Source organism: Lepus europaeus, chromosome 10 (assembly GCF_033115175.1).
Source record: "Lepus europaeus isolate LE1 chromosome 10, mLepTim1.pri, whole genome shotgun sequence".
Classification (NCBI taxonomy): Eukaryota; Metazoa; Chordata; class Mammalia; order Lagomorpha; family Leporidae; genus Lepus; species Lepus europaeus.
The window spans coordinates 51523099-51539656 of record NC_084836.1 but is presented as its reverse complement, the minus strand read 5'-3'; the positions used below and the strand labels follow the sequence as shown (position 1 = coordinate 51539656).

At 42.5% G+C, this 16558-nt stretch overlaps 1 protein-coding gene across 2 annotated transcripts in view; it reads left to right on the top strand.

The window, feature by feature from the left end:
* Positions 1 to 16289, top strand: part of YEATS4 (YEATS domain containing 4) — a 98142-nt gene extending 81853 nt beyond the window's left edge. The window contains exons 6-7 of one of the 2 annotated variants that reach the window (XM_062203251.1): positions 15189 to 15248; positions 15947 to 16289. In XM_062203251.1, coding sequence (XP_062059235.1) covers positions 15189 to 15248; positions 15947 to 15970 — 84 coding nt within the window. In that variant the 3' untranslated portion in view covers positions 15971 to 16289. The remainder of the gene's footprint in view (positions 1 to 15188; positions 15249 to 15946) is intronic. The other variant, XM_062203249.1, reaches the window with a different exon arrangement.
* The last annotated feature ends 269 nt before the right edge of the window (positions 16290 to 16558 follow it).

The window sequence follows — 16558 nt, the reverse complement described above, 5'->3', positions numbered from 1 at the left end:
CAGCTCTTCAGTGTTCCGCCTCCACCTTCTCACTCACCCTCCCCTTCCTCTTCTTCCCTGCATTTATCATGTGTTTCAGGTCACCTCGACTGGATGCCCTTTTGTGAACCTCATTTATGCGCTCTGCCACTGTGAGTTCTTATTCATGAGCTTTCCCCAACATGTGCCAATGAAACCTGAGCCAGCTTCTAAAATATAATTGAAATTCCAGATTTCTCCTATAAATCTTGTCTACCTCAATCAACAGCCATCCTCTCTGGTCTGAGTTGCCAGAATGATTGGTATACAACCGTATGGTACTTGTTTCTTCTTTAATGAGAAGGCAAGTATGGCCCTTCACATCATCAACTGTTGTCTTTGAAACTATATACTGAACTCGCAGAGCACAAGAGCCATGGCTTCTGCTTCCTTTTGTCCTCTGTAGCACCTAAAACATTGCTCAATAAATGAAGGAATGATCAATGAAGTCGATGAATAAAGAGGGTAAAAAGTACACAGGAAATGTATTATGGAATGACAAGCAGCAGCATCAAAAGTGATTCCAGGGACTCCTCTTCGGTTGTCTAGAAATGGGCCTGCTAGACCAGGCTTCCTTCCATCTTGCCAGCAAGAGGAGCAGCACTCAACCCCGACTACCCTGTGCCCACCATTTCCCTGTCTGCCCGCAGAACTGTTTTTCCCTGCTCTGCACAGCTACATCTTCTAGTCTCCCTTGCCCTTTGGCTTTCAGGTAGTTTCAGGTTTTTGTTTGTTTGTTTGTTTGTTTTTTTACTTTTAAGATTTATTTATTTATTTGAAAGGCAGAGTACAAAGAGGCAGGGACAGAGAGAGAGAGAGGGAGAAAGTCTTCTTCCGCTGGTTCACTCCCCAGATGGCCGCAATGGCTGGAGCTGTGCCGATCCGAAGCCAGGAGCCAGGAGCCATGAGCTTCTTCTGGGTCTCCCACGCGGGTGCAGGACTCAAGGACTTGGGCCATCTTCTACTGCTATCCCAGGCCATAGCAGAGAGCTGGATTGGAAGTGGAGCAGATAGGACTTGAACCAGTGCCCATATGGGATGCCGGCACTGCAGGCCACAGCCTTATCTGCTATGCCACAGTGCCGGCCCCTCAGTTTTTGTTTTGTTTTGTTTTTAAGATTTATTTATGTATGTGAAAGTCAGAGTTGCAGAGAGAGAGGGAGAGAGACACACAGAGTGAGATGAGATTCTCCATCCACTCCCTAGATAGCCACAATGGCCAGGGCTGAACCAGGCCAAAGCCAGGAGTCAGGAATATCATCCAGGTCTCCTAGGATGGATGGCAGGGGCTCAAGCACTCAGGGCATCTTCCACTGTTTTTCCCAGGCCATTAGCAGGGAGCTGGATCAGAGGTGGAGCAGCCAGGATACCAACTGACGCCCATATGGAAGGCAGACATTGCAGTTAGTGACTTTACCAGCTATGCCACAACACCAGCCCCAAGGTGGTTTTTAAGTTGTTTCAGACCATAGTTTATTCATTTTGATTACTGTAAAATATTCCAGTGTGTGTGTGAATCACACATGTTTTTTCTACTCTTAATTGTGAATTGAGTCTTCATTGGAGGCTCTTATCAATAATGCTGATATTAATATTCTTATGCATGTCTCATGTAAAAAGATTCAATGACATTCATTTCTTGGCCTTCTGTCCTAGGGCAGGATTGCTAGGTTAAACGGTGCTTGTATTTCTAGTTTTTACTAGATTTTGCAAATCTCCAAAGTTGTGCCAGTAGTATGTAAGAGTCCCTGCTCTTCTGTATCCTTGCCAGTGTATTAGCTTTCTAAAATGTTTGCCAGATGATTATTAGAAGATATTCCATTATGTAGAAGTCACTCATTGCTAGTGAGGTTGAATCCTTTTCCTTGGGTTATTGATTATATGCTTCTTCTGTGAATTCGTTATCTGTATTCTTGACTAATTTTTCATCTAGTTATCTTTATGTTTCCTTTTGATGTGTAGGAACTCTATATATTCTGAATGTTACAGCTAGTTAGTTGTATTGATTCTCTCAACAAATATTTATTGAGCACTTGCAATGCTTAGAGGATGCGACAGTGAACAAAACAAACCCAAAACACTGCTAGTTCATGGAGCTTACATTCTAGTGTAGGGAGAGAAACAATAAACACAATGCACAAGCAAAATGTTTCATACATTAAAATTTACAAATTCTGTAAATGCTACACAGTGCAATAAAGCAGGAAAGAGCGATAGGGAGTTCTGGTGCAATTTAAAAGAGAGTCAAAGAAGGCCTCACTACAAAGATGACTATGTACAGTCCTACAGGAGGTAAGGAGCAGGCCATAGAGCTATTTAGCGGAACAGCACCTGAGGTAGAGGGAAGGACAAGTGCGAAAGACTTTGGGATGGCCAGGAAGCCACTGTAGCCAAAGCTGAAGGAGAACAGTGAGAGCCATAAGAAACGTGATGTGAGCAGTTAGGTGGGGAGTGTGTGTGTTGTGTATGTACAGAGTGTTAAGGATGTTGTAGAGCCTAGAATGACTTGCTTTTCTCTGTTGGTGAGGTGGGACATCATTTGAGCAAAGGAAAGTTTCAGCAAAGAAGTGATACCATCTGACTTACTGTTTTGAAAGACCCATTCTGGGGGACAAGGGCAGGAGTAAGCTGAGTGGTTTTCAAAATAACTAGGATGAAAGATAGTAGTGGCTTGGACTATGGTGATAGAGGTGGTAAAAAATGATTAGAGATAATTGAGCGATTAGTTGATATCTGTGACCCAGCTGAGGTTGGATAGCATTCATTGAGCAGTTATTGATTAACTTTTATTTTCTACTCTAGAAGAACTTTCTCTAGTAATTCTTTTTATTCTTTTTTTAAGATTTATTTATTTATTTGAAAGTCAGAGTTACACAGAGAGAGGAGAGGCAGAGAGAGAGAGAGGTCCTCCATCTGAAGGTTCACTCCCCAGATGACTGCAATGGCCATAGCTGTGCCCATCCGAAGCCAGGAGCCAGGAGCTTCTTCCGGGTCTCCCATGTGAGTGCAGGGGCCCAAGACTTGGGCCATCTTCTACTGCTTTCCCAGGCCATAGCAGAGAGCTGTATCAGAAGAGGAGCAGCCGGGACTAGAACCAGCACCCATATGGGATGCCAGCACTTCAGGCCAGGGCATTAACCTGCTGTGCCACAGCGCTGGCCCCTCTAGTAATTCTTAGGAACTGAGACTGTGATGCAGAAAGCAGCTGTGACCACTGGAGATTGGTATGGCTATAGCAGTAAATAAAGATGATGATGTCTTGGAGCAAAGTCGTACCTGTGCTGGTGGTGAGAAGTTGCCAGAATCTGAATTTATTTTGAAAATAGAACCAACAAGATTTGTTAATAAATTGGGCGTGGAGTATAAGCAAAAGTGAGAAATCAAGAGGGCTATAGTTTTCTTGTTGTAGAAGGTTGAGGTTCCATTGATTGATAATAGAATTAAAGAAATCCAAATTTAATTAGAAAGATCTTAAGCTCATTTTTAAATCTACTGTGTTTGAGATGCCTTTTGGACATCCAAATACAGTTGGCAACTGGATATATGAACCTGGGCTTCAGGATAGTTTAAAGGGAGTTCTATCAGTCAACATTGTTGAGGTAACATACAGCTCCCAACTATCAGGGGATTATAGCAATAAGGATTTGCCTCTTAATCTTGTTGTGCATAAGCTACAAGTCAATTTCGGTTCTTCTCTAAGTGATGGACCATATGTAAGTCTGATTCAGGTGCCTTTTAACTTTGGGCCTTGGGGAAGAACTATCCCCTGCCCAGTGCATGCTATTATCAAGGCCAAGAGCTGAAGCAAGAGAGGCCAAACTAAATAAGGCAGTCTAACTTAAAGCTTTTGCTGGTGTGTGGCTTACACCACATACTTCCACTCCATGGGTCACAAAATGTCATGTAGCCTGGCCCTACAATGGAGCAAGGATGTGTGTTCTGCCCAGAAGCAGCATTGTAACACAAATCAAAAGATTGTCGGGGAGCAATTCTCATAATATGGAGGGAGCAAATGATTGTAAGCCATAATTTAATCTACCACAAAGTGTATGTAGTCATTGAAGAGAAGAAATATAAAGTCTGAGATAGTCTAGTGTTCAGAGGTCAGGGAGATAAGGAAAAACCAACAAAGGAGATTGAGAAGTAGAATATAGAGAGAAATCATTGGAAGCCAGGAGACAAATACGTCTCAAGAAGGAACAGCATGTGACATAGAAACAGTGGAAGCCACATGCTGCTAACAAGTCAAGCAAGATGAGCAATGATATTAACCATTAGATTTAGCCATGTGGAAATTTTTGGTGATCTTGATGAAAGAATTAATGACATGGTGAGGAGGTGCTATGGTCTGAACATTTGTCCCTTCTCAAACTCATGGTAAAATTTAATTTCCATTGTAATAGTATAGAGAGTTGGACTTCTAAGAGGTAAGTAGGCCATGAGAGCTCTGTCTCCATAAGTGGGTTAATGACATTATCATGGGAGTAGGTCCAGAATAAAATAGGTGTTTGGCTCTCTTTGATCTCTCTGTCACCCTCTTTCTGCTTTCCCATCATGGGCTGTCTTCTGCCCTCCAATGATGCAGCAAGAGGTCTCCTACCAGATGCTGGCCCCTGGATTTGGGACTTCCCAGCCTCCAGGACTGTGAGTCAATGAATTTCTGTTCATTATAAATTACCCAGTTTGAGCTGGCACTGTGGTGTAGTGGGTAAAGCCTCCTCCTGCTGTGCTGGCCTCCTATATGGGCACCAGTTCTAGTCCTGGCTGCTCCACTTCCAATCCAGCTCTCTGCTATGGCCTGGGAAAGCAGTAGAAGATGGCCCAAGTCCTTGGGCCCCTGTATCCATGTGGGAGACCTGGAGGAAGCTCCTGGCTTTGGATTGGCACAGCTCTGGTCATTGCACCCAACTGTGGAGTGAACCAGAAGATGGAAGACCTCTCTCTCTCTCTGAATCTCCTTCTCTCTCTGTTTAACTCTGACTTTCAAATAAATAAATAAATCTTTAAAAAAAAAATCAATTACCCAGTTTGTGGTATTCTGTTGTTGCAGCACAATATAGACTAAGGCAGAAAGGAGAAGCCTTTACTTGATCAAGGTGTATTCAAGAGAAAGGAAGAGTTAGAAATAGTGGGTACAGGCAGATTTTTCTTTCAAGGAATCCTTTCAAAAAGGAGAATGTAGGAAATGTCATAGTAAATGGAAGGATAAAGGAGGTGAGTGGTAGGTTTCTTATTTTTTAGGCTGGAAGCAGTAAACCATGGTTTTGCTCTTATGGGAAAGATCTGGGGACGGGGAAGTGGAGGGGGATGGAAGATGCCAGAAAGCAAGGCAAGAATGCTGTGGTGTGGTCCAATACTTAGTGGAGTTGTGGTCTTCATTAGAGGCATAGACAGTCCACTCATGGTAACAAGTGAGAAGGCCAACCAAGCAAGTGAACAGAAGTACAGGGAGGTGAATAGATGTAACAGTAGGAATATGTGAAAATTCTTTTTAGATGGCTTCTATTTTTAAAAAAATTTATTAATTTATATAAAAGAGTTAGAGAGAACGGGAAAGAGAGAGAGAAAGAGAGTGAGCGAGCAAATCTGGAAGTCAATATGGGTCTCCCACCTGCATGCAGGGACCCGTGTACTTCAGCCTCTTCTGCTGCGTCTCTGGGTATGCACCCTCCGGAAGCCAGAATCAGAAGTGGAACTGAACCCAGGCACTCTGACGTGGGATGAAGGCATCCCGTGGCTTCTTAACCATGGTGCCAAAAACCCACCCCCAGAAACTTCTTTTCTATATCCAGATGTTTTTATTTTATTTATGCTTTTTTCAAAATTTCTCTTCATTTTAGCAGAAGCTTGCCTTTATAAATGTCTCTGAACATCTTAAAATATTTATTAAAAATAATCATTAGAGGAACCGGTGCTGTGGTGCAGTGGGTTAATGCCCTGGCCTGAGCATTGGTTCAGGACCCGGCTGCTCCAGTTCTGATCTAGCTCTCTGCTATGGCCTGGGAAAGCAGTAGAAGATGGCCCAAGTCCTTGGGCCCCTGCACCCATGTAGGAGACCTGGAGGAGGCTCCTGGATCCTGGCTTTGGATTGGTGCAACTTCAGTCATTGCAGCTAACTGGGGAGTGAACCATCGGATGGAAAACCTCTCTTCTCTTGCTCTCTCTGCCTCTGCTCTCTCTGACTTTCAAATAAATAAATCTTTAAAAAAATAATAATCATTAGACTGCTCTATAAAATTAATTTCACTTGGAATGAATTCATGTACTAATTATTAACTCTATACACTCTTAGTTTTATTGCCTTTTTAGAAATTGTTTCCAGACATATTTTAAGTAAGTTTTTTTTCCTGTTTGTTTGTTTTTGGTTATTTTTCCCGCACTTCCTCTGCCCTCCCCTTCTTATCTAGCAGTTTCGTAGGTTCTCCAGCAAGATTCTGCTCTCTCAACACCGACAGTGGATTTCAAAGCACCTGCTCTGGGATAACGTCGGGATGCCACAGATCCATTTACTGAGACAGTGGCCAGTGTTGTTCAGCTCTTAGTTGCTGCCTTTTGTCCTTCTATCTCAAGGTCACTACAATGTTCAATATAATACCATAGCCTCAGGGACAGAGGAAGCATTAGCTTTTTTTTTAAAGCCTCCTATCATAAGTAGATTGGGAAAAGATGGGGTGCTTTAAAGTGTCATATTGACCAAATGTCCTCTGATAATTTTCTAAATTCATTTTTTAAAAAAAATTAAAATATTTCATTGATCTGGAGATAATTTTTATATAATTTTGAAATAAGGAATTAACTCTTTTCCTCCTAGTATTTAACCACCTGTTCCCAGATTATTTATCAAATTGTTTATTGAATTGCTAATCTTTGACACTGCCACTTTTTCCATAGCCTTCAAATTTGTCTTTCTCTTTATGTTCCCATGATTACTACCCTCGTTTAGGTCACTGTCTTCCTACTCTGTGTCCACCTGGATTGCTGCCAGGCGGCCAGTCTTCAATCTCTTACACACTGTGCAGCCAAAATGATCATTGGGTAACTCAAGTGATCATGTTACTCCCTGCATAGAACCTCCCAATGACTACCCCATTTCCCCAAGATAAACTATTTCACGAGGTTTGCCATTCATGTCCCTCTCCCTTAAATCTTTGTCCCAGGCTTAAGGCTGTTTAGCCTGATAACCATGCCATGCTTTGTCTCATTTCCAGACATATGCTGTTCTTTGCCTCTGTTCTACCCAACTATGCTTTGCACGACTAACTCATCCATCTTGCAGGTCTCATTAGGATGTCATATGCTCCAAAAAGTTTTTTGTGATCTTCCTTGATCCCAGAATAGAGGCTTCTCTTATATGATCCTACATTTCTCCCATCATTGTGCTAAATATTGCAATATTGCAATTTCTTATTTACTTTTTCCTTTACTTCCCTTCTGTACTATTCACTATATGAGATGAAATGTTGTGCTGTACTTCTGAATGAATCCCTAGCATCTAACACATGGTAGATTTCTATAAATATTTTTGCTTTTTTAAATATGTATTTATTTGAGAGACAGAGGGAGAGCACATGCATGCCTTTATCCACTAGTTCACTCCCCCAGAAGACCACAGTGGCAGGTAGGTATTAGCTTAAGTGGTTGGATCTCTGCCACTTATGCGGGAGACCTGGATTGAATCCTCAGGTCCTAGTTTCATCCTGGCCCAACCCTAGCTATTGCAAGCACAGTGGATGGGCATGCTCTCTGTATGTTTGCTTATCTCTCAGTATCCCTCTGTAATCAATTGGTTTATTTTTAGAGATTTAAAAAATAAAAAACAAGAATTATACATACAGTTGTATGCTATATATCAGACTTTGTGCTAGGCAATGTGGTTTTTTTTTTTTTTTTTTTTGACAGGCAGAGTGGACAGTGAGAGAGAGAGAGAGAAAGGTCTTCCTTTTTGCCGTTGGTTCACCCTCCAATGGCCTCTGCGGCTGGCGCATCTCGCTGATCCGAAGCCAGGAGCCAGGTGCTTCTCCTGGTCTCCCATGCGGGTGCAGGGCCCAAGCACCTGGGCCATCCTCCACTGCCTTCCCGGGTCATAGCAGAGAGCTGGCCTGTAAGAGGGGCAACCGGGATAGAATCTGGCGCCCCAACCGGGACTAGAACCCGGTGTGCCGGCACCGCAAGGCGGAGGATTAGCCTGTTAAGGCACGGCGCCAGCCTAGGCAATGTTAATACATGAGAAAATAAGTTCACTCTGCTCACATAACTTATATTCTAATGACAGACAATAAACCGAATAAACTAATAAGACAATTACAACATGTTTTTGAAAGAATATAAACGGTTGACTAGATAAATAAAATGGCCGAGAAATTCTGCCTTGAGGGATTGACATTGAATTTAAAAATGAGAAGGAGCCAATCATGTGAAAAGCAGGAAGAAGAGCATTTCTCATGAAAAAAGAGCAAGTGCGAAAATCCTGCAAGAGAGTGCTTTGCGTGTGCCAGAGGACCTTGAACTGTAGAGTTGTAACTGATGGGATAAGGTCCGTAGTCTCAAGCTGGAGACCTCAGGCACGTGGCCACATTGTGCGATTTCCAAGCACTTGGGTTTGCTCTAATAGGCTGAAAAATCACAGAGGAGTTCTAAGGAGGAGAATGGCATGCTGCAGTTACAGTTGAAGAGTTCACCCTGGTTATGTTCATAAAGAATGTAAGGACATTATCACAGAAGTGGAGGATCAATCAAAAAGCCGTTACAGTAATCCAGGACAGGAAGAATGGTGGCTTCAACTGGCATAGTCCCAGGTGAAGATGAGGAAAAGGGAATACAATCAAGATCTATGTTGGAGGAGGCAGCGCCTTGGCTCACTTGGTTAATCCTCTGCCTGTGGTGCCGGCATCCCATATGGGTGCCAGGTTCTAGTCCCGGTTGTCCCTCTTCCAGGCCAGCTCTCTGCTGTGGCCTGGGAGGGCAGTGAAGGATGGCTCAAGTGCTTGGGCCCCTGCACCCGCATGGGAGACCGGGAGGAAGCACCTTGCTCCTGGCTTTGGATTGGCGCAGCGCCGGCCGTAGTGACCATTTGGGGAGTGAACCAACAGAAGGAAGACCTTTCTCTCTCTCACTGTCTATAACTCTACCTGTCAAATAAAAAAAAAAAAAAAAAAAAAAAAGATCTGTGTTGGCGGTACAATAATTTGGGGCTGGTTGACAGATTAACTATGAAGGATAAAGGAAGGTGGGGCTGGAGGCAGGGGTACTAGGATGACTGCCAGACTTCGGACTTCAGTTACTGAACTAATAGTGGTGCCATTTGTAAAGAGAGGCTGATGGGCAGGAATCGCGTGGAGAGGGCACGGGGATACTGAGCATTCTTTACTGATTGTGTGAGGTTTGAAATGCTTGTGACACAACAAAGCAGACAAATCAAACAAGAGTTCATATGTATTAGTCTGGAGTTTTCATGAAAGGCCTAGTTTTGACTTAGAAATGTAGATGTCTGCAGGAAGTTTTAGGAAATGGATGAGCTCTCCAAGGAAAAGAGTAAATGTGGGGAAGAGAGGGCTATCTTTAGAAACCAAGATCAGCCGGCACTGTGGTTTAACAGGCTAATCCTCTGCCTTGCGGCGCCGGCACACCGTGTTCTAGTCCCAGTTGGGGCGCCGGATTCTATCCCGGTTGCCCCTCTTCCAGGCCAGCTCTCTGCTAAGGCCCGGGAAGGCAGTGGAGGATGGCCCAAGTGCTTGGGCCCTGCACCCGCATGGGAGACCAGGAGAAGCACCTGGCTCCTGGCTTTGGATCAGCGAGATGCGCTGGCCGCAGCGGCCATTAAAGGGTGAACCAACGGCAAAAAGGAAGACCTTTCTCTCTGTCTCTCACTATCCACTCTGCCTGTCAAAAAAAAAGAAACCAAGATCCAGGGACAAGCACTTGTCCTGCCTGAATCCCACATGGATGCCTGAATCTCATAGTGGAGTGGCTGGGTTCTAGTGAGGCTCTGGTTCTTGATTCCAGCTTCCTGCTAGTGCAGACCCTAAGAGGCAGCATTGATGGCTCAAGAATTAGGGTCCTGCTATTCCCACGGGAGACTTGAATGGAGTTCTCAGCTCCCAGAAAGTGGGGAATGAATCAATAGGTGTAAACTCTCTGTCTCTTTCTCTCTTCTGTCCTTCTGTTTCTCAAATAAATAAACTTTTACCTTATTTTTTTAAAGATTTATTTATTTATTTTGAAAGTCAGAGTACAGAGAGAGGGAGAGACAGAAAGAGATCTTCCATCCTCTGGTTTACTCCCCAAGTGGCTGCAATGGCCAGGGCTGGTCAGGCCAAAGCTAGGATCCAAGAACTTCATCTGGATCTCCCATGTGAGTGCAGGGCTCCATGCACTTGCGCCATCTTCCACTGCTTTCCCCTGGTACATTAGCAGGGAGCTGGATTGGAAGTGGAGCAGCCAGGACTCAAACCAGCATCCCTATGGGATGCTGGAATTGCAAGTGGTGGCTTAACCCATTAAACCACAACACCAGCCTCAATGAACTTTTTCTTTTTTAATTTAGAAATTAAGATTTAGGTACTAGGGCTGCTCATTGTCATTAGGGGTGTTGCTTCTCCCAGACTGCCTTGCTAAGAGAACTAGGAAATATGCATATATGCATATACATATTGACATTTAGATGGGTTTACATATATATGTATTTACAGACATTCATTTATGTACATCTATACACCCATGCATTTATATACGGATATACCTCCATAAGTTCACACTGGTAGATTCAGTTCTAATCTGTTGCTACAGAGCTCATTCTATCTTGCCCATCCATAGGTATTCCTTTCTTTTCTGATACTGAGAAATCTGACTGTCTGTTGTCCTCAATATTCTACTAATTTGCTTAATCTCCCTGTGTGTAATCTCTTGACACCTCTAGGTTGCCAGTTGGCTAGAACACCCTCTTTGTGTGGGCCCTGGCCCCCATGAGGCTGCCTTTTGGCCAGGAAGAAAGGAGAGCTCATTTTGTTTGTTTAGGTTCTGCATATGTGTTATTAAGTATATTCTTTGTGATTTTCTTTTTGTCTGCTAGTCTAAAAAGGCATTTCTTTTTCATTACATTTCTGTTTATTGCTTATATTCGAAAGGGCTATGATAGTTTCATTTTTTCAGATTTACTAATCTGAAATGAAAAAATTAGTTTTCATTTTATTTTTATTGGAAAAATTTTTCAAATGTCTATTTTAATTTGTGTTTCTATGAATTGTCTGAATCCTTTGTCTCTTTTTCCTACGGAAATCTTAGAGCTTTTTAAAAAAAATATATAACTTTCTTGAGTTCTTTATAAGTTCAGGAAAAATGCTTGTTACAAATATTTTCCAAGTTAACTGTTTTAACTTTCCTTTATATTTTTAGCTTATAGAATTTAATTTTTTATACAGCCAAATATATTAGTCTTTTTCTTATGCAGTTTTTAAGCTTCAAGCTCTCTTCCTATCCCAAGGTTAGGTATTCACCTCTACTTTATTTTTATTAAAAATTTTTTCAGAAAATGTAAGTTTCAACTCTATATCCATCTAGAACTTATTTTGTTATATTAGCCAATTTGTAGAAAATCCTAATACCCTAGAAATGTTAATCCTTTACCTGTCAAAATTGTCAGTTTTTTATTTGCCATTTAAATGTACCTTATTTTGATTTTTGACATGTACAAATGTGAAATTTTCTGTAGTTAAGTTTACTAATCTTTAATGACTTTTGCCCCTGCTTTTAAGGTGAGAAAAGTGAGAAAGAATCCTACTCTCCAGAGACTTAAACATACACTCACTTGTTCTTTCTCCCTCTCCGTCTTCTTTTCCCTTGGGGCTTGCCTCGAGGCCAGCTTTAAGTGAAACAGAACCGCTAAGTTCACCCCAAATCACTTTGATATCTTGGGGATCTTAGAAACCAAGAACAGTGTGGAACTGGGATGGATTTCTCTAAAACATGGTCCCCTCCCTTTCCCCTCTGCACAAAAAGCAGTCAGTGCTGAGCTTCGCCATGACTGTGTGTATGTCCGACAACCCATAAACGGCTCCAGTGAAAGGTGGCCTTTAGATATTCTGTATATAAATTTAGCCATTTAGACAGAGAGAATGAAAAAAATAATATGGCCTGATTCTGCTCAGATGCTGCTTGTTTCTCCGTACACCATGGGGTTCTGTTCTATGTCATTTCCTTTGAAGTCAGTGGGAGCTCTGTGCGGGACAGGAGCATGAACACGGGCCCCTATACATGAAGGTGAGAACTGCCATTACGATAAACTATTCGGCAATGTGGTGGAGGCAACATGGGTCTAACGCGCTTGGTGGCTACCCTGCAGATCCCACTGTCTGTGAGAGCTTTGTTCGACTGGAGCAAACAAGCCCTTTTTGAATCTTGACATACAAGGGCTCATTCAGCAGAGCATCCCCTGTTATGAGAGGAGGCACAGTGCTGGGCAGACATGGCAGCTTTCGGCCAGCACACTGAGGGCATTTCTCTCACATTCTCTCCATCTGTAAAGAGTCTGTTTGCAAGACTCCCAGAATGGTTTTCTATAGATTGGAGAGATGTATAAATATTTTTACATGTTTGTGCTCACATAGAATGGAGGGCAGAATTGCAATTATATAAAAGTAGCCAGGCCTTTTCAATATGAAAAGAAAGAATTCTTTGCAAATTTTAGCTGAGGGTGTTATTTGCTGGGAAGCAGAACTTGTAATAGAAACTATGAAAGAAAATTTGAAATGGGGAACACATTGGAAATGAAGGCTCGTGGACATTTGCTTCCTATCTCAAAAGCCTTATTCTGTTCATTGGTCTACAGAATCTTTTTCCTTCCACCTCCTGTCACAATGAACCATTTATTAACAACTCAAATCAAATGAAGTTTTTAGGTTATTATTCTGTAAACATCAGAAAGAGTAGAGGTCAAAGAGCAAATGACTCAGATTGATTTTTCCGACCCATCCCATCCCCTGACTTTGTAATAGTGGTGTCCTCGTCCTGGTTCCTTCGCCCCATCACTCTGCTCCTGACCTCGGGCTTTTGCTGAGGCTGCAGCACGCACCCAGCTCCAAAGCTCTCTACTTGCAAGCACTACGCCCAGGGCTGTATACCAGCGTTTTGTGCTTATAATTGCTCCTACTGGATAGCACTGGAGTATAGCAGACCTTTCCAATTTATCATTTTGAATTCTGTTTCCACCTCCACATGTTGAACACTATTTCTTTCCATTGGCCATCGAGCAGTTAATGTAGACAAAATATTTAAACCCTTGATATTGGATGAGATCACCAATTTGGATTTGTAGATGGAGAAGAGAAAGGACAGAGTTCAGAAGCACTCCTAATTTAAGAGAAAGGGAGAAGAAGGGTAGTGTAGAAGAAGCATGGCATAGCAGGTAAAGCCGCTGCCTGCAATGCCAGCATCCCATATGGGCACTGGTTTGGGTCCTGGCTGCTCCACTTCCGATCCAGCTCTCTGCTGTGGCCTGGGAAAGCAGCGGATGGCCCAGGTCCTTGGGCCCCTGTACCCAAGTGGGAGACCTGGAGGAGGCTCCTGGTTCCTGGTTTCGGATCTGCGCAGCTTTGGCCATTGCAGCCAAATGGGGAGTTGGCCAGTGGATGGAAGACCTCTCTTATCTCTGCCTCTCCTTCTCTCTCTGTGTAAATCTTTCAAATAAATAAATCTTTAAAAAAAAAAAAAAAGAAAGAAAGCATACCTTAGAGATGACTCTACCATAGTACACAGGAAAAGCGTCATTCTTTGACTAATCGTTGTATTGTAATAGAATGGTCTTCCAGTGTGTGGATATGCTCTAATTTACTTAAGGAGTTGTCTGCCAACAGCTTCTAAATTGGCCCTCCAATCATCCTACAAACTGCTTAACTTATTAGTTTTTTGTGCCTTGATGAAAAATGGAGAATTGGATAAGTATAGATTACATTTACATGATTAAATACATGCAGTTATTAAAAATTATGTTGCAGAAAATACCAAATAATGTTGTGTGAATAAAGCATAATCCCAGTTTATAGATACACATAGCTAACTATATGACTAGAAAAAAAATGCCATAATTTTATTCATCAAAAATTTAACGTATTTCTGAGATGGTAGGCTTCTGGGTGATTTTTATTTTGTTTTTAATCCTTTTCTGTGTTTCCCAAAACTTCTTTCATGAAAAAAAATCAAGTTTTTTTTAAAAAGTGTACTTTGGGGTCTGGTGCTGTGGCGCAGAGGATTAGGCCATGGCCTGCAGTGCTGGCATCCCATATGGGTACTGGTTTGAGTCTTGGCTGTTCCACTTCCAACCCAGCTCCTTGGTAATGCGCCTGGGAAGGCAGTGGACGATGGTCCAAATTCTTAGATTCCTGTACCCACACGGGAGACCCAGAAAAAGCTCCTGGTTCTTGACTTTGGCCTGGCCCAGCCCTGGTTGTTGCAGCTATTTGGCAAGTGAACCAGCAGATGGAAGACCTCTCTCTGTCTCTCCTTCTCTCTCTCTGTCATTCTGCCTTTCAAATAAATAAATAAATCTTAAAAAAAAAAAAAGTGTCCTTTAATTGTGATGCTTCACAATCAGGAAGTGGTTTGATTCTTTATTGCCCATACAAGAGTCTTTTGTAAGTGTATTTTTCAAATTAGGTGATTTTTAGAAATTTATTTTAGAGGTAGATATGGTGGGGGGATTGGTCTATCATCTAGCATGCCTTAAATATCCATAACAGTCAAACAGGCAGGAGCCAGGAACTCAATCCAGATCTCCCAAGTGGGTGGCAAAGACTCAAACCTGGGCCCTCATCACTTTAGTAAGAGGCCCCATCTACTTATCCAAAGTTTTCTCTATTTGTTATGAACTCCTTGGCTCAGTTAAAAGGATCTCTTCAAGATCTCCTCCTAGACATGGTCTGTACTTTCCTTCATGTATATTGTTTGAGTGCTGGGGTCTATTTTCATACTCACTTTCCCTAAAATTTCTATAAATCCTTTAAGATGTTATATCAGTCTGTCTCTTACTAGGTCCCAAGACCACGGATGATGAAAGAGATCTCCAAAACTTAACTGACTCTGCTGTTCATTCCGTATTTTCCACAGGATGCTTTGCATCATTCTGGTTCTTTTTCTATGAACCCATAACTTATCTCCCCAACTGGCATTTTTATTCTCAGAGGACTCATTCTGTGATGCTGTTCTTGGTACTCCCCCTGACCTCCTGTGCCTTGTTCATGGTAAGTATGCAATACACATTGGCAGTGCTTTGGACCTGAGCATATTTCAAATACTGTAATTTTTTTAATTTTTTTTTTTTTTTGGACAGGCAGAGTGGACAGTGAGAGAGAGAGAGAGACACACAGAGAGAAAGGTCTTCCTTTTTGCCGTTGGTTCACCCTCCAATGGCCGCTGTGGCCAGCGCATCGCGCTGATCCAAAGCCAGGAGCCAGGTGCTTCTCCTGGTCTCCCATGTGGGTGCAGGACCCAAGGATTTGGGCCATCCTCCACTGCACTCCCGGGCCATAGCAGAGAGCTGGCCTGGAAGAGGGGCAACCGGGACAGAATCCGGCGCCCCGACCGGGACTAGAACACGGTGTGCCGGCGCCGCAAGGCGGAGGATTAGCCTATTGAGCCGCAGCGCCGGCCCAAATACTGTAATTTTTAAAATTTGAAATAGCCCCTGATCTCTCTCTCTCTCTCTATCTTCTAAGTGCATTGAGCTTGTTGAAGGAACAGTACAATTTCAGCAGTTAAATTTGCTGTAAGGGAGCCATTTCAAACTACTGCATAAGTCTTGTTTCATCACCAGAGATACTGGTCTTCAGGAAATGTTCTCTTCTACTGAATGTCCCAGTCTACTGAAATACAGTGTACCTTCACCTTCCTTTATTCCCTCGTCCAAGACATAATCTCCACGTGTGCTGTGTCTTTGTAGATGAGATACTTCCTGCCTCGGTGATACCCAGCTTCCCAGTGAGTGTCTGCTGGTTGAGAGAACTAGAGGATCCTGCACTTGGCACCATTCACTTTCCTTGGCATCTCTCCATAGCCATCATTTAGAAAGCTCCTGATCAGCAGCATTTCTCTCCATCATACACTCTGTGGAGATTAAAAAAAAGGGGAGGAGGTCGTATTACATTGGCTTGAAAATGTGATGGAAAATGAAATTTGCTGTACCAAGACAGGAAGCTTTTGAAACTGCAGTTGTTCTAATATGACCCTTAGAACGGGGTAGTTCATAGTGGGGTAAAATGGCAGATGGGCATAAATTCTTTCTTTAGACTGCTGCCTAGTAAATATTGTAATGTTGAAGATCATTGCTGACTCAAATAAGGTCATTTGCAAAAGCAACATAATTGTATTCATGCTTTTGAAAAATCAATGTTTATACTATACTTATAAAATAAGCTTGAATTAGCATCTTAAGAAAGACTCTAAGTACTAGAGAGCTTATGGTGCATATTAAATAATATCCTATTGTTTAAGTTAACATTAAAGCTATGTAAAAATTAAATGAGCCCAAGGAATCTTTATAAATTTCATGGAA